Source organism: Mauremys reevesii, linkage group 3 (assembly GCF_016161935.1).
Source record: "Mauremys reevesii isolate NIE-2019 linkage group 3, ASM1616193v1, whole genome shotgun sequence".
Taxonomy (NCBI): Eukaryota; Metazoa; Chordata; order Testudines; family Geoemydidae; genus Mauremys; species Mauremys reevesii.
The window spans coordinates 114,364,588-114,386,281 of record NC_052625.1 but is presented as its reverse complement, the minus strand read 5'-3'; the positions used below and the strand labels follow the sequence as shown (position 1 = coordinate 114,386,281).

Sequence of the window (21,694 nt, the reverse complement as noted above, 5' to 3'; positions counted from 1 at the left end):
TCGATATTTAACTAATGCAACTGTGAAAAACTATACATTTTCAGCAAAATGTTTTGATTTTGGTCCTGTAGTTAAAGACCTTCTATTACCGAGTTGTTTACATGGATTTAATTCACAAGCATGTACACAACAAAATCACTATACCAATGGTTCCTCATCTATGCATAAAAAGTATGTCTTCTACTTACACTACAACATACAAAAAATAAACTACAAAAATCGTTTACACTTGATTTCAGCAAAAAAAGCTTTCTTCAAGAAAAATGATTGTTTTTTCAGCCATCAAAAAGGAATGCAAGTAAACAATAAATACAATGTGCTTTCTCCATATAGACATATTTACACTTGAGTCTTTGGCTTATGTTGAAGTTTCTCTATAAAGAACTTTATGTGATCCAGCCATCATTGCACATTAAAACAAAATAAGCCAGTTATATAGAGTTGCAACACTTGAAACGTATAAAGAATGAATTTTACTATCAATCTGCACAGTTTTGTTTTACTTTAACAATTTATCAAAAGGAAAAGGAAAAGGAAAAATAATACCATATAGGAAATATTGATACATGCAACAGATGGTGGCTCTACTGTAACTGAGAGATGGCTGTATATACAAACACTGAAAAGTCCTAATTTGAGCAAATCTCTTCTGACTCTGGATTTCATTAAATTTATTTATGTGACATTAAATGTTGATACTGTATACAGGCATAGAAACAGACTGAGTTCTTTTATCAAGATCCACAACTTCATAAGAAAAATACGTTTGCATTTAAATTTTAAAAGTCCCCTTCACTAAAATCTCTCTTCACAGGTTGAACAACTGTTGTTAAAACAGTTTACTGAGCTTCATATACATGGTGCACTTTGTCACATCCATTCCAACTAAGATGATTCAAGGTATTCCAAAGCGACATCATAGCAGAAACGATATTGCTCCTCAAAAAAAAAGAAAAGAGAAAATTAAAGAAACTGTCTAATATATTAAAGGGCAGGGATATCTATGAGCAACTATATTCTCTGCATACTGCTGTGCCATTTTAGTCCATACCAGTCTCACATGATTTTTCTTTTAATTTATTAGACGTCTGATGTCAGCTCTGATTTTAAATCTCAGCCTAACCACCACAGTGGAAGGGAAGAACTGGCCACACATGCAATAAGCTCTTTGCTTGCCTGTGATTTGTTCTGCTTCTGAGTTAGTTATAAAACCCGTAGTTTTCATTTTCTAACAAAGTGTTTCTCTAGTGAACTACTTCAGTCCCTGTACAACTGACAGCTGCTGCTTCTAAGTCAAATGGTATTTAGCAGTAAACTAGCAATAGCATCTTAATATCATTCAAGGGAATACTGAGCTATGATACTGAACTGCATTAGGCCTCAAGACAGTGTTAGAATTTGTGATAAATAATGTAATGTCAAATAGATCAGAAGGTGCATTTAAGTGAGGAGATCAGCAAGTACAGCCAGGAAAACTAATATTTATTTTTAACAAGGTTGCTGTTCAATGTCAATATTTGAAAAAAAGAGAAGTTGATTAAATTCTACCAGCTTTTAAAGCTAAATGAAATGAGCCTGGTCTCACGATTTACTTTAGGTTGCAAAATCCACTAGCAGGAAGTGGTGGGATATCTAAAAGGTTTTATTGCGCTGCTTACTTTTGTTATCTGATGATCTTGCTGAATGTAGGGCAGATGACAATGCTACATTGGTTTTCCTGGTTTGTTTTCTACTAACGACTCAACAGCTGCTGCTGCTGTCGTTCAAGAGCTCTGAATAAAAGCCTACACAATGCACACCACAGAGAAACACACCTACAGAAATTCAGTAACTGCAGATTAAAACTACAATGGATTTGGGGCTTTTAAAAAAATAAAGAGAAGTTTTCAGACAATTTACCAGAATCATACGCAATATACATTGGAGTCTCTTTATAGTAGCACTTAAGTACAGCAAGTAACTTTCCATGTGATCTGACCTGCTTTCACTCTCAACAATGAACTGAAATCTGTGCACCAGTTTTGTGCGCTACATCTCAAAAGTGTGCTGCATAGACTCTATAGTACTTTTAGCAAGATGACCACAGGTAGGCCAGATACATTCAATAACCTCCCCGTGACAGCTGTTAACATTCTAGCTATCATTTAATCCACTTGGTACTGGCAGATGGAAGCAACTATGATGCTGGTAGATCAGGTCATGCTAGAGTGTACTCAAGTCAATTCATGTGTGTATTAGTATAGATCAAAGTACACTGTTAACTGCAGAAGAGTGTATTTGGTGTTTAAACTTCATAAAACTAATGGGATGTTACATGCATTGTTTTTACTTATCTGCGTCCTATCATAGTGTAACAGCAAACATTTACATCGTAAATACGCCTGTAACTAAATAACAGCAGACAAAAAGAAGTTTTGTGGAATGCTAATGAAGGAGAAAAGATGCTAGTTCCAATGCAAATGGCCATTGTGTGTGATGACCTGAGGTCGGAGGCTCAAAGTGCATTCGTCAGTCAGTGTCATCAGAGGAAAAGCCCACATGGGTAGAGACTCTGTTAGCTTGTGTTCTGTGAGAAGAAGCTATAAGAATGAATGCAAAGAAAGATCCTTTGGACTCTTTCAGGGAAGTATACCAGATGCATAGTGGAGATCCCCGGAGTTATTCTGGGTAGCCCTGGAAGACTTTTGGAAAACTGGTAGTTTTTTACATCACTGTCACCATTTGGAGTTACAAACTGTGATTCCCCTGTACATCTATTGTACCTGCTTTAACCTCTCAATAACTCTCATTCTTTTTTCTCAGCTAATAAATCTTTAGTTAGTTTACTATAGATTTAGCTGTCAGCATTATCTTTTGTGTAAGATCGGAGTACCAAATGATCTGGGGTAAGTGACTGGTCTCTTTGGACTGGGAAAAAACTGATGTGGTGTGATTTTTGGTTTGAGTGACCAGGAGTTCACATTTGTTACTGGCTTGATGAAATCTAATAATAGAACACACTATCAGCTTGGGGTATCTGCTCTGTTTTCTGACAGTCTGCCCTCACAGTTGTGAGCACTCACCTAGGCACTCACAGTTGTGAGCCACTCCAAACAGTGTGACAGCAACAAACAATAATTAGGGAAATCATATCATGTACACCTGAAGCCTAGTAAATTCTGACACCTGGAAAAAGGGATGTATGAGGAAAGGCAAACTACACAGATTTTGTTCAATATGTAAGTTCGAAGGGTCAGAAGCAATTTTCACTGTATATAAACCATGAACATTTTTCATTTCAATTGGCATATCTGAGCTCAGTGCTAGAGGCAACCATCTGTCTGAAGAGTGTGGGTATTTGCGACACTGGCGGCTGTCAGCAAGAGAATCAAATGGCAAAAATTCCAAGCCATTCTACAACCTGCTTTCATACTTAATCATGACAAGAAAGATCTTTAATGTTTAAGGATTCATTTTTTCTAAAGGGCCTTCACTCAGTCTGCAATTTTGGTGGCAAGAGTGGAACATGAACAGGTAAATTACCCAGTCTGGGGAGAGAGTGTGGGGGGTGGGGTGGGGGGGTGAGGAGTAAAGCTGCGTCTAGAAAATGAGAGACTGTATTTCAAAGTCAGGCATTTAATGTTTTAAAAAAAACCATTTTGTTTAGAGTTATGGTTTCTTAAAACAAGTTTACAATAAACCCCCCTAATCTATTAAAATAAAATATGTTTTAAGATTAAAGTTTTCCTGCGTCATTTTGGCTCTGTCAGAAAGCAGCGTTACAAATTACCACAAAGGCCCAGAAACAGCAATTGCAATTACAAAATATAATATATTCCACTTCACAGTTTATTTCTCTTAGGAAGAACTGTCTTGGCTTGTAAACTTTTAAGATGGTTTGTCTGAGCAAAATAGGCTATAGTGTTACTTTAAGAACATAGGGTGATCTTGAAAGATTATAGTGTACTCTAAGGGATTATCTACATTTACCGGGGGATTGAGGCGCAGCGATAGATGCATCAGCGGTTGATTTAGCAGGTCTAGTGAAGACCCGCTAAACTGACCACAGGTCACTCTCCCATCAACTCCTGTACTCCACCTGAATGAGAAGTGCAAGGGGAGTTGACGGGAGAGCGTCTCCTGTTGACATAGTGTAGTCAACCCTGTGTAGTGGACCAAAAGCAGGCGATATGGCAGGAGAGAAATGACCTATCAAAACACACAATCCAGCTGTTTATGATGCTATCCAATATGTAGTCCTTCTATGCGCAATAGGTTTCCAACCCAGGATGTAACAATTCACAACAGTACATCCACTCAGAATATTACATTCACTGTTAGAATTATACTAGGGTGATACCTGCAGGTCACCTAGCTCTAGTAGATGGATTACTATGTTTTTTGAGCACAAGATTCATGATCTAGTACTTTTGGTCACACCAGTGAAATGATGAACAACCTGCATCCGATGTGAGAGTGCTCCCAAGTGAGCCATATCAATACACACTGTATATTATCCTTCTTGCTAACTGGCTGTCTGAATACCAATCAATGTGCTGTAACTTACCGGAGTTTCTACCATGTTTGGCTTACTATTCCGTAATGTCTTTACTGCGTGGAAAACATCAACAACATTTTGTCTTTTGACCATTTCAACAACTATGCCTATAGCACAGAACATTCCACTCCGACCACCACCATTCCTGAATGTAAGCAAAACAACAGAGTTAATACATCTGTTACTTACAAATATACCTGTCACATATATCTCACCTTTAATTTTGTAAAAATAGAAGATGGGGGACCCATTAGACGAGACAGACCTTTATCAATCCCCTCATAGCTCTAGGTGATGTGGTTTGAAACATCTGACATCACTGGTACTCTTGATACTGTTTTGAATAAACTGTGGTGTGCTATATAGCTCATTATGCAGCCTAGTTATGCTATAACACAACTTAAGTGGGCAGGAGAAATTAAAAGCAAGTGTTATGAATATAAACTGCAACATTTTCCATTTGTTTCTGGAGGGAACTGTTTTAAATCATCACAAGCTACAAGAATAGTGGCAGAATATTATTGGAGTGTGCTGTTGATTTGATCTTTAGAGATGCTGCTAATCTTTTTTGTAACTTTTTGATATTATTTCCAAAAGTTCCTGGAAACCAGGATAGGTGTTTTTTTAAATTACGTAAACAAACTATATGAATCTGTGGACACCATATGGGCATTCTGGAATTTTGCTGTAGTTAAGAGTCAAGATCTGTGAACACTTAATTATAAACCTCCTTTTGAGGGCAGTTTATTCAATTGCCAAAATTGAAGCTTTAAGTTGAAATATGGTAGAAAAGAGATCGGTCACTTTTCATTCAGGGAATGTAAAAAAAATATAAAATATACTGGTTTTCCCAATCTTCCTAAAAATAGCTCTCTTTTAAAAAGATGACATTTAATTGATTACACATATGGTGGGAGCCAGTGGCTTTTTTTCTTCTCTCTTTTTTTTAAAATGGCAGTGCTAGAAAAGCAGGTACTGACTACATTCTGTACATTAATTATTTTTCACTAGCACTACTATAGATGTAACAAAAACGTCTGATTTCAGGTATGCATAGTCTTGGTCCAGAATGACACAAAACAGCTGTGATGTGTAAACTTGTTGGAAGAGCACTATTCAAAATATGCAAAACATAGAATGAAAAGCTTCATTATATGTAATCTCTTGCCACTTAGTACAAAGAAGCATCCTGTTAGATTACTCAATAGTATAATGGTATTGGATCAGAAGTCACTTGTGGACCCTCATTTATAGCCACCTGGAAAACACTGCCATTAGGTGTAAAAGGAGAAAATTAGGACTCCAGAAAACCCCAGCAAAAGAGAACACATATCTGTCCAGCCAACCACTTCTATTGTACTCATCTCCATAGTATGTAGGCCCCAGTCCGAAGTGGGTGCAAGTACCAGGGCCAAAATTAAAGAAAACAAAATAGGACATATACAATAGAATGTATTAATAGGAGCACTGTATTTAACTTAAAATAATGAATTGGATGCTAAACAATCCAAGATGCTGCCATATACCCAGTCGGCCACAACAAAATTACTCACAGACAGTGAATGATAGTTCGGCCTTCCCCTTCTTCACATTCCTCTTGCCATTTTTCAACTTGAAGAATTAACTTCAAAAATGATCTCTTGGAGCCTGGAACGTCTCTGTGAGAAGCCCATCCCAAATACTGGAATTGCTGCACCATCAGATAGCCTTCCTGTGGCTGATGGAAACCAAATCACTTAACATTAACATGGCACATTTATAATCAGTTTATGAAAACTAAACAGATAAAACAACGCGAAACTAAATCAGAGTATATATTGCACAGAAATTCCATTACATGTATGTGCTGAGCATACATACAAAGAGATAGCATAAAGGTGTCTGTGTAAGTATTACAGAAGTAGGGCACAATGGAACAAAGTTTAAGAAGAAAATGTTCTGAAGTAGTTGCAATTAGGACATCAAAGTTTATAGGGCCACTAATTTAACCACTCCTAAATAAACTAATGGGGATATTTCTCTGGATTCTAAATAGCTAGTTTTTAAAAAAAAATTCTACCTCTACATAAGCAAAAAACAACAACCTGTTGTTGAATCTGTAGACCTTACAGAGAAATGCAGTGGCTCTGTAGGAGCACTTATCCTGACAAAGTATTTCCAGTTATAAAACAACAAACAATGGTGGTGTACAAATATGTTTTTTGCTTGAATGGAGTCTGCTCCTTTTGCCAGCCCATCATATCCTGATGGCAAATCTCTGAGCTTTTCCTAAACTGAGTTTCAGACACAAAGTGTTCTGGGGTGGCTTAGAATGTTTCAAAAAAGGTTTCCTGTTCTTGGCTGCCCTAAAGAATAAATAACTTACTCTGGTTTCATGTAGCAGGGTCAGGCAAAGATGGAAAGAGATGTGGGGTCCTCGGAGGAAAAGAGATGGTGCAGAGAGAAAGAAAGGTTCACAGGAAAGGGAGATGGAAGAGAGACAGAGGAAACAAAAATAAAAAAGCCAAAACAGAAGAAAAGAAATGGAGAGAATGAAAATAAGAGATGGAACAAGTGAAAGAGACAGGAACAAGGAAACTACAACATATAAGAAACAAAAAAGGACTACAACATAATCATTTAGTGTATTAATATCTCTACACTGTATTGAATTTCCCAGACACAACAAGGAGAGTTAAAAGGAGAGATGAAAACATTTTGCTTAACACTCCTTTCAACCAAAGCATAGAATTTGGATAAAACATGACCCAGTTCTGAACTATCCATGAAAAATAGCTTGGGAAATCAAAACCTGACAGAAGAGCCTTTGCAACACCCTTTCATTTCCCCATATCCATTATCATCATCATTTATGAGTTAAATTAGAAATGTGCAACGTACTTCACAGACGTTGTCCAAACTTGATCTCTAAATATGAGATGTAACAAGTGAAGGTAATAAAGTGGGGGGTGGTTACAATAGCATAACCTACAGGTTCTCACAAATTTTTCTTTAACTCATTGCATGCAGGCAACATAGCAGAAATTAGTTTCTAGTGGGGATCTGAAGGAGAAGGTAGTGGCTGGTAAGCAGGGTTTTAGAGAGTGTTGAAAGAATGCAGGACAACATGAAAGAAGGCAGAGACAGTAATGGATAGAAGATGAAAAGTGCATCAAGACTTGCATCATTACTGGAGGTGGAGAGAACATGTTAGTAAATGTAAGTCAGGGCAGTGTCTCAAGAACCTCCAAAACCAGAATAACTTTGAGTCTTTTCACACATATTTAGTAGAATGCCATAATGCTTCTGCTTTGTTTTGTGGTTCTTGCACCACAAGGCCCACGAGGTGTTAATTATATAACCACAAGTGTCCTTCAGATATGCTTACATGCAATTTCATATGACATTTATAAAATGAAATACTGTTTGTGTCCATTATAGGCAGCTGTAAAAAAATAGTTAAATCTTAGGAACTGAATGTTTAATTCTGTTCTGCTTAATGTCTGCAAAGAATTAATACTGTATATTTAGTATTATGTAATACTCAAATCCACAATAGCCCAGTTAGCTGTTATGATTATGATGATACTTACTCTTGTTAGATTGCATATCCTGAAAATTCTGTTTATCACATCACAATCCATTGAACAAGACATGCATTCCACTTGAATAGGACCATATCTCAGCATTCCTTCTTCAGGCCAATACTGTGGACAGCCCTGAACAAGAATAAAATGGGTATAATTAAAATTTAAGTTGCATCATGAATATTGCAGTATTTCATTATTATTATAACACACTTTATAGTACAGTAATATATATGTTAATTAATACTAATTAGTTATTGAAAAGCAAAGCCACAGGGTAATTACACTGTAATTGCAATGAAACTGCACTGTACATTCACCCTATTACAAAGCATAACCATCTTGATGCATTAATTTGTTCACAAAACCTCCATACACAAACACTAACCTGTGCTAAATCAACTTCATTTAACATTACAACAGAGGTACAGCCATAGTCATACACTAATCTCCAGAAATCTTTCACAGTGTTCGGCAAAGGATGTTGTGTGACAATGAAAGCAGCTGGTTGCCTGTAGCTCTGTAAAGAAAAGGAGTGAGTAGGGGAATATTAGTAAAGAAAGCACTGAACAACGATTATGCAAAGTCTGGGCCTTTTGGCAACATAACTAAAACAATGTAATGGAATAAAATCTAGTAGTTTTAACCAGAACAACTATTCAAACAATAAGATATCTTAAAGTGGAAAAAAAAACAGGTCACATATGCATAAATCCCCTTTAAATTAATCACTTAAAAGTTGAGCCCATTGTTGCATATTTTGCTGAACTGGTGCACAGGTAAGGACACAGATGTGTAGTTACTGATGTACTCAGGCGAGTCAGGCTGCACGACCTCCTACTGCAACTGGAATACTCCTGATAGGACTGGAGCTGCTCTATCTTCTGATGGCTGCAGTCCATGTGGCTGCCACTGGGGGACTTCTGGCCCTGCAGCACATAAATGGTTGGCAGCAGAGAGGAGGCACAAAGCAGTGCAACCAGGCTGCAATGGGATTAACCTCCTGGAGGCTGAGAACAGGGCTGTTCGTATCTACTCCCTGCAGCCTCCAGCTCCTGGAGTCCCGGCAACACATGGGTTGCAAGTAGCAGAAGAAGGAGACACAACACAAGGGATATCAGCTATTGTGGGACTGTTACATCAGATCACATTTGGGGGCATGGGTGCTGAGATGGAAAGGGTTGGGGTGGCTTGGCAGGACTTCCTTTTTCCCCCAACAAATATGGAATTGCTACCCACAAATTGTTAGCCCAAAGCTCAGATGAGCAGTATTCATTTCTGGACCAGTGACAGATTTGAAGATGCTATATATTGTGACTATGGAGGAATGGAAATTGGAGATTTAATACAATACTATTAAAAAGGGGAGTTCCTAGCTTTCCAGAGGATCACAGAAGCACTGAGACATCTGAGATATCTAATGTTGTAAAGGAATAACAAAAGTTAGTGGATTTTAAAAATGTTGCCAAGACTTCCCTCTCCCTTCTTTGTTAAGACCACTTTACTGAACACTACAGGAAGAAAGAATTACCCTTTCTTTAACCAGCAAGAGTTCTCTCTCATATTACACAGCTTTTCATGGCACGTTACGAGGACAAAGGAGATAGTCTCTTACATCCATAAGAGCAGCATTGATATAGTTGCTGCTCTCCCCATCAATAGTAATTAAGAAAGGCAGACATCTGTCAGGTGGCAGCATATCCATGAAGCGATTCTTGTCATGATTCCTTGGCAAGCAGGCTATGCTGCAATCTTCAGCTTGCAGCCGAGGCGTCACAGAATTCAGGGTCTAAACAGCAGAGGGAATCAATATCATGTTATAGTGCATCTTATATATCGTGTTCTTGAAATTCATTCTTTTATTTAAAATGTTGCAATGTGGGAAACATGAAAAATCACAAGCAAACAAGAGCATGTGTCTGCTTGAGAAACTTGACATTTTTTCAGTTAAAATGAATGAATGCTCAGGTATGAAGACACATCAGGAACTGCTGAATGGATCCTCTAAATGTATCCCCCCTAACATGCAATCCAAAAGGAAGAAAATAGAAGAGAATCTTGTGAAACACATATGAACTGTGTCTCACTTGCTTAAAATGCAAAATAAACCCCCCATCCTGCCAGTTCAAGGTCAGTACTGTTCATTATAGTCAGCAGTCTACTGCAATTATAATCTAAGAAGGGTATTTCATATTTAAAAGTGACCTTGTAAAGTACATAATAAAAGAAAAGGCTGTTATATTATCTTAAATACAAGAAAGGGACAAAGGTTATGAATTTGATATGAAAGTCTTTTTCCTTAAAATAAATTATATGTACCTAGAGGCAAAAAAGTTGCTATTCTACGAAGAGATATCAGTAACTGTAAATACCTGAAATTCATCTTTGAGATGTGAAGAGTTTGTCTGAGAGTCTATTCTAATCATATCAAAATATGCAGCTTTGAATTCACAGACAGGGATGGCAGTTTCTCCACATAAGCAAGCTTCCAAAATGGCATCATGAATAAAGATGTACTGCTCCTACCAAAGGGGAAAAGAAAAAAAAAACTAGCAATTTAAAAACAAAATAAAATCTTACTTTCCTTCAAGATAAGCAGATCTTCCCCCTCTATAAATTTTATTCAAAGCAGCTTCCATCAATCCATTGGATATTGCTTTAGCACCTTAAGTACAGTACAATCTGCCTAACTGGGATGCAGTTAATCAGTATGTTTCCCTGAGAACCAATTTAAGTCCAGCGATAGTAAGAGCATAAGTACACTAATTTGCTTAATGGGGGAATTTTCAGGATATTTTGTGGTGCATAGGTCAGTGTGGGAGAGAGTCTCATGCTGATTCTGCTTATTTGCTTCCTTAATAGTAGCTTTCAGTTCCGTGATACATACAGAAAGGATATACAATGCTTCAAGCACTACCTGCTCCTAGCAATTATGTGGCATATTTCATGCTACTTATATGCACGTGGACTGGTATACCTAGTGTCTCATACCTAGCACTGGGCAGGCAATAGACTCAGCATTATGCCAATAAAGGAAATGCTGCCTCTTGATTCTGTTGGCCTGTTGTGAGTCTGCAGCCCCCAGTCAGCTGCATTACTATTCCAACAGTATCTTTTGTCAAATATTAGACAACACCCCAGGCCTGTCGACAGTGGACGGCAAAAGGGGCAATTGCCCAGGTGCCTGGGTGATTTAAAAGGGCCTGGGGGCCCTCGGGATGACAGTAACAGTGGTGGCAGCCGGGGCCCTTTTAAATCGCCTGGGCGGGCCGCAGGACTCCTAGGCATGCAAAACTGCTCTGGGTCCCGCGCTCTGGGGGACCCCCTGGGCCGGCGCGATTGGCCAGCGTGGGTTGTCCCAGAAGTGACAGATTCATCACTTCTGCCCTGGTCCCCGGCCCCCCAGAATTTCTGACGGTGGGCCTGCAACACCCACCGTATGTTAGTCACATCAGAGAGTTTGTAACAGACACAGTCTCTGCCCACAAAGAATTTAAAATCCAAGGGTAGACAAGAGGTAACAAACAACTGGGAGAGTAAGTGGAAGGGACAATGAGAATGACAGTAAGATTGTGTGGTGACTCAATGGTGTGAACGCTTCATGATGGTAGCTTTTATTACTTTGTTATTAGAGAAAATGGTTACTAACCTTTCTGTGTTCTTTGCGACGTGTTGCAGCTCATGTCTATTCCATGTTAGGTGTGTTTGTGCACCACATGCACCATTGCCAGAGATTTTTCCCTTAGTGGTATCTGTCAAGCCAGCTTTAGCACTCTCTGGTGCTGTGCGCTTATGCGCCAGTTTAAAGAGTACCGACAGCTCTGCATCTTCTCAGTTGCTTCTTGTCCTTAACTCTGACAGAGGGGCAGGAGGGTGGGTTGTGGCACAGACATGAGCAACACACCTTGAAGAACAGTAGTTATGGAAAGGTTAGTAACTATTTTTTCTTCTTCGAATGCTTGCTCTTGTCCATTCCATGTGAGGTGACTCCAAGCAGTACCCCAGGAGGGGGCTCAGAGGTCATGGACACACTGACAGCAACACCACTCTCCCAAAATCAGCATTGTCCCGGGCCTGTTGGGTGATAGTGTAGTGAGATGCGAAGGTCTATGCTGATGACTAGGTTGTGGCTCTGCAAATGTCCTGGATTGGGAACCGTGAGAGCAGAACTCTGCTGATGAAGCCTGGGCTCTTGGCTGGCCTGATTGATATGAAATTGTGTCAGGAAAGCCAGGTCAGGGCCCGGATGGACCTTGTCCTTGAGGAACTCCATGTGAGGCGGTTCTGATGTAAAGCTCTTGATCTCAGAGACACCTTCCGGCCAAGGGGGCATGCAACCGGGGGCATGATGCTAGCGGCTTGAAAAGGGGACCTGAAGGGCCATGATCCATTTGCTGTGTCTGTAAAATCCTCACCACAGGCTCTGTCAGCAACTTTTCACATAGGCCCAAAGTCCAAAGCTTTGGTTTGAGCTGGGGGCCTCGTTAACAATGAACAATATTGGCTAAGAGAAGCTGAATAAACCAGAGACAACCTTGCTTCTTATTAGATAAAACATAGTCAGCAGAACTCCAGATGGGGAGCAGTAATTGGTGTCCTTATCAGAAGTTACAGACACACCAAACATTGGAAGGGGCCTCAAAATGTCCACTCCTTACAGCAGGAAGGAGATTGCAAATACCCTTCCCACATACCAGGCTAGAGTTCATGGAGAGGCCCAAACATGTCAGTATGAGATATGACATCCTCCCTTCCATTGATGCATCCCCCACACCCTCATGCCAATGTTAGCTTTTAGGAACACAATGGGGCACCCTGAAAGCAATTTCTATTGCCATGTACTTTTCAACATCTTTCTGCTTTAACCCCCAGGAATGTACCTGTTGGGCAACCAGAAGAGCTACCTCATTCCTATGGACCCCAAATCAGGATTCAACTTATAGAATATCAGGGTTGGAAGGGACCTCAGGAGGTCTTCTAGTCCAACCCCCTGCTCAAAGCAGGACCAATCCCCAAACAGATTTTTGCCCCAGATCCCTGAATGGCCCCCTCAAGGACTGAACTCACAACCATGGGTTTAGCAGGCCAATGCTCAAACCACTGAGCTATCCTTCCCCCCGTACACAGTATGTTGTATGTTAACCTAAAACCATGGGCGGAGCCATTATGTAATCTTTTAGACTACTGGCTTATTGTGCTTATCTTGTCTTGCTGCTAGAACCTATCCAGGGGCTCGGGACCTCCCATTCCGTCGCTTCTCTCCGCCCATGAATACCCTATATAATCTATTGTAATCAATTGCTTATGAGGCTCAGAGACACTGACAAGCAAAGTGACACTCCGGCAGCGCTGTGTGTAATAAACCCACGTACTTGACTACACGGTGTCCGTTTTGTTCCTTTAGGACAAAAGTTTTTGTCAAAAGGTTTTGACAGAACCAGGTTTAAATCCCATGGGGGGATTGGCTCACGGACCAGAGGACAGAGCTTCTCCAGCCCTTTGAGAAACATACAGCCATCTCGTGGGAGAACGCTGACCTGCCATTCACCGGTGGGTGGAAAGCTGAGATGGCTGCTAAGTGCACCTTGATAGACAAGAGGAATCAGGCCCTGTTGCTTTAAGTGGAGCAAGTAGTCCAACATAGACTGAAGGGAAGATCGAGATGGAGAGAGAGCTCATTGAGATGCGCATATTGAGAAGCGCTTCCATTTGGCCAGGTAGGTAGCCCTGGTGGATGCCTTTCTACAACACAGCAAGACCTGCTGGACCTGTTCTGAGCATGCCTGTTCTTCTGGGTTCAGCCATGCAGCATCCATGTAGTTAGGGACAGGGAAGCGAGGTTCGGGTGAAGCAACCTGCCGTGGTCTTGTGAGATTAGGTCTGGGCTGAGTGGGAGCGAGAGTGGAGCTGCTACTGACGGATCTGGGAGCACGCCGAACCAGTCAGAATGAATCTTGCCTTGTTCGTTTTACTTTTAGGAGGACCTTGTGAACCAGAGGGATTGGAGGAAAGGCATAGAATTGGAGCTCTGTCCATGGGAGCAGGAAAGCATTGGAGAGGGAGCCTGAGCTGTGCCCAGACAGCGAGCAAAACTGATGGCATTTTCTGTTCTGTCTGGTAATGAACAGGTCCACCTGGGGAGGTCCCTGCCTGTGGAAGATTAACTTGGTGACCTTCAGGTGAAGGGACCACGCATGGTGAGAGGAAAGGGATCTGCTGAGGTGATCTGCCAGTACATTCCAGGCTCCTGGGCGATGTGACACCTCGAGATGAATGGAGTACTTTGTGCAGAAGTCCCAGACAGATAGCCTCCTGACAAAAGCTGAAGATCGGGCTCTTCCCTGCTTGTTGATATAGAACATGGCTGTGGTATTGTCTGTCAGGACTTGCACCACATCTCCTGAGATCTGGGGAAGGAACACTTGGCAAGCTAAGTGTACTGCCCTGAGCTCCCTGAGGTTTATGTACAGGGAGAGTTCTTCTTGGGAACAGAGGCCCCGAGTCCTGAGGTGGGCTCCCCACCCTAGGCCGGATGCATCAGAGATTAAAACTACTGATGGTTGAAAGGTAATAAAGGGCAACCCCATCATTACCGATCTTGGGTCTTTCCACCAGTGCAAGGAGGCGAAGACTAGGGAAGTACTGGAGTCCAAGTGGTGTCTGCTTAAGGAGTATACTGATGCTAGCCAGATCTGGAGGGGTCTGAGGCACAGTCTTGCATGCTGAACCACGTAAGTACATGCCATCATGTGCCACAGTAGCTTGAGGAAAACCCAAGCTGTCCTAATTGGATGGACCATAACATTGGATATCAGGTCCAACATAGTCCAGAATCAGGCCTCGGGCAGAAAGGCCCTGGGTTGGGTCGAGTCAAGCACCACACAAAAAATTCTATTCTCTGAGCCAGGACAAGAGTTGACTTTTGCTCTTTTATCAGCAGGCTTGGAAGGTGGTTTGGACTGTGCTGATGCTGGAGTGTGTGGAAGCTACTGGGTTCTATTGTTCTGGATTGGGTGGGCTCCAGTTTGGGAGCAGGCAAAGGGCTGGCATATCCTCTGTGCTGTGTGCTCCTGGCTCCATAGTACTGTTCTTATTCAGGAATTCCTCTCACTGTGGATAAATAGTCATCTACTGGCGGGGAGGGTGAGATGGGTGACTGATTAAGAGGATTTTGCTGTATTGATTACAGAAATAAAATTCTGACTTAATGCAGCTAGGAAAGCATTAGATCCATTGCAGATAAACTACCATACCTCTGTTTGTACCATGTTGATGCGACGTGACCGTAAGGCTTTGACACAATTGTAGATGTCCACAACACCTTCTCTTTCTGCCATGTCTAGCATGATGTCAATCACAATGTAACAGCCAGTTCGTCCAGCACCAGCACTGGAAAGAATTAGGAAATAATTTCAGAGTACTCCCCACAATCCAGAAAATCTACCTCACAAATTTAGCAAACTCTATTTGGCATTTACAAGTACACACTTGGAACATTAACCTAAATTCTCATACGTATCTTTCCAACCATTACAGAATCTCCAGTTTCCCCCTTTATTCCTCAGGATAGCATTTAAACAGACATGAAATGTATACAACTCAAAAGCAAGAACTTTTCAACAGATCTCAGATTATGTAAAAACAGTATCAGTGAGATTCCTTTTTAGTATATCAGAACATTCCTTCATGGTCCAGTAACAAAACTGTGGTAACAGACTTGTTAGATAACAGAGATCTTCAGGATGACTATGGTCTTTATGGAATCACTTCAAAACATATAGGACTTCTCTTTATTCAGAGAGACTAAGGGGGACCATTTTTTTCCAAGGGACAATTTCAGGTAAGAAAATTTGACTGTAAAATGTAGACTCTCCCCTATACTCTGGTTTAGGCAGTTAACAATCTTCCGGTACAATATCAGGATTGTATGGGAGTCTCTCCTGGGTTTTTACATAGCTATTATAGATATTTGAAAAGTGAATTCCATGCACAACTTGGCTAACTCTATGTGCAGAATGTAGTTAACACATTTGATGGATTTGTCCAGAGATCATATTTCAGTGAACTGTGCCCCATAATGGAAAATTTGCAAAACTTACATGGAAAACAACACTCTTTAGTTGTTCCCACTCTATCCAATATCCAGGCTCATTTCAGAATGTTGTTTCACTGGATGGATCTATTTGTTGCCATATGTTCAATGAAATATTCTACTTAAAATTATATTTTGCAAAGGCACATTTTAAATGTCAACATAGCTGTAACAAAATACCATCCTAGTACTCTGTCATAAAATTTTGCCATAGAGCACGTTAAACGTTAGCCTACATTATAACAAGGTTTGGCTAACAGTTCTGAGGAAAAAATATCTGTCCATACCAATCGGGGAAGTTGTACTAGAATCCAGCTATGTTTATACATTGCTGTAGCTAGCCTAGTTCTGCTTCCAGGGTGGACAGGGCATTGAAAGAGCAAATTCATTCCCAAAAGTTAAATAACAAAAAGACAAACTCCACAACTTCACAAGAGACCACTATACAAGTTCACGTATAAAGTTGTAGAAAATTCATCTACCTCTTCTCTACACACCTGCAATGTACAACAATAGGACCGGCACTAGGAGGGTTAGACAATTTGACTCGACGTATAAATGAAAGGAGGCCTGTGGCATTGTAAGGAACTCCATGATCTGGCCAGCCTGTGAAATGGAACTGTTTAAGTTCACGGATTTCATTGTAACCTCTCTGCCAAAGACAAAAACAATATTTTGAAAGAGGTTATTAAACTCAAAATATTCAACACCCAAAATATTCTCTGAGTCCAGCAATGACAACACTGCTAGAATCTACTTACTGTCTTCTCAAACTAATTTAAGCAAAGAACATGGCATTCTATGTTTAAAGGAAAACTGATTTTACAATGGAATATAAACATGGCTATTAATAAATTGCTGGTTCATCTTTGTCACATATACATAAAAAGAATCTATTCTAAACTGCCTGGCATCTTATCCCATAAGGCTTATATAGTATAATGGTGCCATAGTGTGATATTTTGATAATGTATTGCAAATCTGAAACACATAATACTTATATTTGCTATTAAAGTATGCTAGACCAACTGTTCTAATAGTTTTTAGAGTCAACACAAAAAAGCATTTTACTGATGTTTCTATATATAAAATTATGATTCTCCAACCTATGCAGACAGGTGTAACAGTTGTACCAGAAGACCATAGCTGTTCCACACCAGCTAGTATTTGCTACCTCATATTCATTTATGTTCATACTCTTAGCCCTGGTCTAAACTATGGGGTTAGGTTGAATTTAGTCGTGTTAGGTCAATTTAAAAATGACTGCGTCCACACAACCAACGCTGTTCTGTCGACCTAAAGGGCTCTTAAAATTGACTTCTGTACTTCTCCCTGATGAGGGGAGTAGCGCTAAAATCAACCTTTCTGGGTCGAATTTGGGGTAGTGCAGGTGCAAATCGACGGTATTGGCCTTCGAGAGCTATCCCAGAATGCTCCATTGTGACTGTTCTGGACAACACTTTGAACGCCTATGCACTAGCCAGGTACACAGGAAAAGCCCTGGGAACTTTTGAATTTCATTTCCTGTTTGGTCAGCGTGGTGAACTCAGCAGCACTCAGCAGCACAGGTGACCATGCAGTCCCCCCCCCAGAATCGTAGAGCGTAGAATGCTTCTATGCTCCCCCTATCATCTCCATCCCTGCGGTTATTGCAGATTAGAAGTGAAAAAAATGCACTGGCGATGACATGTTTTCTGAGCTCATGCAGTCCTCCCGCACTGACAGGGCACAGCTTAATGCATGGAGGCATTCAGTGGCAGAAGCCAGGAAAGAATTAAGTGAGCACGAAGAGCGGAGGCAGGACGTGATGCTGAGGCTAACGGACATGATGAAGCATCTGTTGGAGCTGCAGGAAAGACAACAAGAGCACAGACCCCTGCTGTATTCACTGTATAACCACCTCCCCTCCTCCCCATGTTCCATAGCCTCCTCACCCATACACCCAAGAACGTGGGGGGAGGGGGGAGAAGAGAGGCTCTGGGCACCCAGCCACTCCACTGCAGAGGATGGCCCAAGCAACAGAAGGCTGTCATTCAAACAGTTTGATTTTTAGTGTGGCTACAATAAGCAATGTGGCCTTGTCCTTCCCTCCTCCCCCACCCAACTGGGCTACCTTGTCCATTATCTCTCTTTTTTTTTTAAAATAAAGAATGCATGGTATCAAAACAATAGTTACTTTATTTCGAAGGGGGGAGGGTGGTTGGCTTACAGGGAATTAAAATCAACAAAAGGGGCGGGTTTGCATCAAGGAGAAACACAGACAACTGTCACACCAAAGCCTGGCCAGTCATGAAACTGGTTTTCAAAGCCTCTCTGATGCGCAGCGCGCCTTGCTGTGCTCTTCTAATCACCCTGGTGTCAGGCTGCTCATAATCGGACTCCAGGCGATTTGTCTCAACTTCCCACCCCACCATAAACGTCTCTCCCTGACTCTCACAGATATTATGGCGCACACAGCAAGCAGCAATAACAATGGGAATGTTGGTTGCGCTGAGGTCTGACCTAATCAGCAAACAGCACCAGCGAGCTTTTAACCGTCCAAAGGCACATTCTACCACCATTCTGCACTTGCTCAGCCCATAGCTGAACTGCTTCTTACTACTGTCCAGGCTTCATGAGCCATGGGAGCAAGGAGTAGGCTGGGGTAGGTGTGACCGTGCGATGCTACCATGGTATGGTGTCTGCACGGGTAACCCAGGAAAAAAGGCGCGAAACGATTGCCATTGCGTTAACGGAGGGAGGGGCAACTGACAACATGTACCCAAAACCACCCACAACAATGTTTTTGCCCCATCAGGCATTGGGAGCTTAACCCAGAATTCCAATGGGCAGCGGAGACTGTGGGATAGCTACCTGCAGTGCACCGCTCCGTAAGTCGATGCTAGCCATGGTAGTGAGGACGCACTCTGCCGACTTAATGCGCTTAGTGGGGACATACGCAATCGACTGGATAAAATCAATTTCTAAAAATCGACTTCTATAAAATCAACCTAATTTCGTACTGTAGACATACCCTAAGTAATGAACAAGTCAGAGTATTGGAGCAACATTAATTCCTGTAAGGGTCAGGACATGTCCCAGTGAATGGAAGATTGTTAAGAACAATTTACTTGGGCCCAGCGTACAGGCTCATTTTTAAGGTCAAGAAGGGAAGTGTACAACACCAGTCAAAACAAATTATTGAAGTACAAAAGCTGTGGGTATATGAATGATTGGGAACCAGTGATGTAACATATTCCTCCTATGGTAAAATAAATTCTGCATTATGGAATTGTTAAATAGGCAGAATGATTTGGTATTGTACTTGAATATGTGAAAGACGCTGTTTAACAAACTGAACTGCAAAGTAGCAATATTCTGATGATGTCTTTCAAAGAGCTTACCCTTTCAAGCGTGAACGTCCTGACTACGTACTCCGCAAGTGGCTCCATTTCCACACAAGTCACTTTGAAGTCCCCATAAACTTCGGTGTCATCAGGCCAGTACTTATAGCACTTGACCTAAAAACAAAATTAAAAGGCACCTTAAAGCATATGAAAGTGAAAGCATGCCAAATAGTAACTTAACAATTTCTATCACAATTACTTTCAAAATGATGTAGTCATATGAACCCTACTGTGGACCAGATGCACCAACTGCCAATCAAGTACTGTGAAAGCTGTTCATAATGTTAGCGTTAAGTGTTCATGCTGATTTACACATCTTTCCACAAAGGCCAAATTATCTTTCCAAATTAGTGAATCTGAATTCTATAGTTTTCTACGTAGGAAAACATATTTTTCACTGGTTTTAATTAATGCTGTGGGATGTTTTCCATTTCAATAATTATGCTGTTGTAAAGCAATCTCAGGTGTTTTATTAAAGTAATTCTCAAGAGAGTGGCTAATCCTAAAATGCAAAATAATCTGCTGATTTCTATCTGCTGTTAAAGATGATGTGCACTTGTTGTCTAGTCAGCTAGCTGTGATCATCTGAGCACAGAGTAATATACAAATGTTTCTTATGCACTATATTGTATTATGGATTCAGGCAGCATTGTTCCCTATTCATTAAAATAACATGGCAACAGCCTGATTCGTTGGGTCTTTTCTTTATAAAGCAGCCATATTATATAATGCTACTTCACGTTGCAAGGATATATGAACTCCCCTTCATCCCCAGAGTTAAGGGTGTCTTTCAAAAGACTTTTCTGTATTTTCTTCGGCAATGATAAACAGCAGTTTGAGAGGATATCCTTAGGATATAACATTTTAAAAATAAAGTTCCTTACCCGTCCAACTTCAACTAAATTTGTAACCATCACAACACAAACTGACTGTTCCTGCCATATCATTCTCCAGAAATCGTACACTGTTTCATGGACTGGACCTGGAAAAAAAACATTTAGCACTGTGTAATAAAACTACTACCTGACTGAACACTAAAACCAAAATCTTTTAGCATAGGCATTTGATATGCAGAAAGTTATTTGCTCAGATATGAAAGGATCTAATAATCCCTACAGAATTGCAGCATTATATTGATGACGTTGTTAAACCATAATGTTATTCATAATCGAGGCAGAAGCGTCTCAATTTAACCAAATTACTACTTGAAAGATATTAAAGTGCAAGTGCTCATACGCTGTAGTAGCTACTCAGACAGTACGATAGAAGTCATATGTGGATATAATTTTTTAGTTTTGTTTTAACACTTGTTAATTAGGGTGGTTGTAAATTCTAGTGTAGACACTACACAAACATTTGATTGAGGACACAAACACTTGCTTCTACTTATGTTTGATCATAGGCTGTAGCCGAGGTCTAAATATAATAGGCAACAAATGTTTGTGTCCTGTACGGACAATAATTTACAACTGTATTAATTAATGTGTTAAAACACAACTAAACGTTCAGGTGCAAACATAATCAATAAAGGTAGGTAGGCATATATAGATTCCATTAGAGCCCAAAGAAAAGGACTTTGGACTGATATATGACAAAAACTTATAGGCCAAATTGTTAAACAGGTTTCCATTTAGCCTCTAATTTTGCAGGTACAATCAACTACAAGTACAAATTATTAGATTTAGACATCTAATTACTTGATTTGTGACCATAATTGGGTAGCAACATGACAAAATCATATTATTTATGCCAGCAATTGGTTGCAAATGCATAATTAGAGGCAGTCTTTAAAATGTGGCCCTATATTATGAAATAGAAGCAATTTAGTCAAATCTGTTTACTTTTCTACAACTTGCATAGCTTCATCTGAGGTGTGAAGTGATTGATTTATACAGAAAATGGAAGCCTCCTCCTCTCCTGTCCTTTTCCTTCCAGAGTGTTGAATTTGGAAGACTTTCCTCACTTCTCTCTGCTAAGAGCCTCACTGGTCAAAGCTCCCCCGGAGAGACAGCCCATCTTTGGTCTCAGCTTGTCAAAAAACTGCTACAATGGTGGTAACTATGTCATTATTTACCCCAGCAATACTGGTCTTGGACCAATACCACACAGCTTC

General features: G+C 40.5%; 1 protein-coding gene across 8 annotated transcripts in view; it reads right to left on the bottom strand.

Annotated features, from left to right (window-relative positions):
* Positions 1-650: 650 nt before the first annotated feature.
* PTPRK (protein tyrosine phosphatase receptor type K) overlaps positions 651-21,694 on the bottom strand; it is a 581,996-nt gene continuing 560,952 nt past the window's right edge. For 5 of the 8 annotated variants that reach the window (XM_039529032.1, XM_039529031.1, XM_039529033.1 and 2 more), the window contains 11 exons: positions 20,466-20,563; positions 19,579-19,695; positions 16,678-16,847; positions 15,357-15,492; positions 10,476-10,625; positions 9,719-9,892; positions 8,492-8,623; positions 8,110-8,235; positions 6,091-6,254; positions 4,547-4,682; positions 651-939 (listed from right to left, as the gene is read on the bottom strand). In XM_039529032.1, coding sequence (XP_039384966.1) covers positions 886-939; positions 4,547-4,682; positions 6,091-6,254; positions 8,110-8,235; positions 8,492-8,623; positions 9,719-9,892; positions 10,476-10,625; positions 15,357-15,492; positions 16,678-16,847; positions 19,579-19,695; positions 20,466-20,563 — 1,457 coding nt within the window. In that variant the 3' untranslated portion in view covers positions 651-885. The remainder of the gene's footprint in view (positions 940-4,546; positions 4,683-6,090; positions 6,255-8,109; positions 8,236-8,491; positions 8,624-9,718; positions 9,893-10,475; positions 10,626-15,356; positions 15,493-16,677; positions 16,848-19,578; positions 19,696-20,465; positions 20,564-21,694) is intronic. The other 3 variants (XM_039529026.1, XM_039529029.1, XM_039529030.1) reach the window with 1 other exon arrangement.